The sequence below is a fragment of the Protobothrops mucrosquamatus genome, unplaced genomic scaffold (assembly GCF_001527695.2).
Source record: "Protobothrops mucrosquamatus isolate PMUCROS unplaced genomic scaffold, P.Mucros_1.0 scaffold22218, whole genome shotgun sequence".
Taxonomy (NCBI): Eukaryota; Metazoa; Chordata; class Lepidosauria; order Squamata; family Viperidae; genus Protobothrops; species Protobothrops mucrosquamatus.
This window is the reverse complement of record NW_015407972.1, coordinates 1,177-2,268: the sequence shown is the minus strand read 5'-3', so window position 1 is coordinate 2,268 and position 1,092 is coordinate 1,177. Positions and strand designations below refer to the sequence as shown.

At 40.5% G+C, this 1,092-nt stretch overlaps 1 gene segment (V, D, J or C); it reads right to left on the bottom strand.

Moving 5' to 3' along the window:
• Window positions 1-7: 7 nt before the first annotated feature.
• Window positions 8-518, bottom strand: LOC107302009 (the record flags this gene model as incomplete). The annotated part of the segment is given in 2 exon segments: window positions 8-309; window positions 396-518. Coding segments are annotated over 2 exon segments (348 nt in total), but the record flags the coding sequence as incomplete, so codon positions are not given.
• Between the last annotated feature and the right edge of the window lie 574 nt (window positions 519-1,092).

Here is a 1,092-nt window from a genome sequence, read left to right as displayed (position 1 = left end):
TGTCTCTAGCACAGTAATAAACTGCTGTGTCCTCCGATTTCAGACTGTTCATTTGCAAATACAGCTGGCTGCGGGAATCATCCCTGGAGATGGTGAAACGTCCTTTGACTTGGTCTGAGTACTGTATTGGAGAGGAGGATGTACCTATCCTTGCAACCCACTCCAGTCCTTTCCCTGGAGCCTGCCTCACCCAGTGCATTCCATAGCTGCTGAAGGTGAATCCAGAGGCTTGGCAGGAGAGACGGAGGGACTCCCCAGGTCTTCTCACATCTCCTCCAGACTCCACCAACTGGACCTGAGATTGGGCTCCTAAAAAGAAAGGTGTATCAATAAACTCTCCGGTATACAAGAATTAAAATGGAAAGAACCTGAATACGTAGAGAGGAAACAATTACCTGTGAGCAATGCTAGTAGGGACACCATGTTTAGCCACAGAATCATATTTGCACCCTGTAATGAATTGAGAGGAGCTGATAGTACAGAATTCAGGAAAATGCACAACTTTGTGTTGCTGGGTGTAGCCTTAAAAGGAAAAGCGACTGGCTCCTTTAAAGGGGAAATTGTGACTCGATTTACATATTGGTTGAGATAAAAGTGTTCCTCAGTGCATTCACCTTATAGTTTCCTTGCCCAATACCCCGCAGGGTTGATTTTTACATAAGTTTTCAGTTTTAAGAAACGTGAAAGCAACCTTTACATTAAAATAATTAAAAGAATTGCCAAATAAAGTAAATTGCACTATCCTATAAAGTTGCCAAGAGTTGCACATGACTAAATGGTTAAAACAACAACAATTAAAACAAAGACTTGGAACATGTCACCACTTCTGAAAAGTGATTCAAGATTACAGATTATGAACGTGCACTGAGAAGTTTTGAAAGAGACATGTTAGAGACAGAACATGAGAAGAACAGCTCATCTAAGGTTAGAAAAGATTTTACATTTCCTCCCCTTTAATATGTCTTTTTGAAAAAACAAAAAAAACCAAAAGAACGATGCATAGATCAAGACACAAGGCACAACTTATAAGTTAGGCCTCAGTTGAAGAAATGAAAGGGGAAATGACTGGTTTCAGCCTGTAAAATGTTCTCT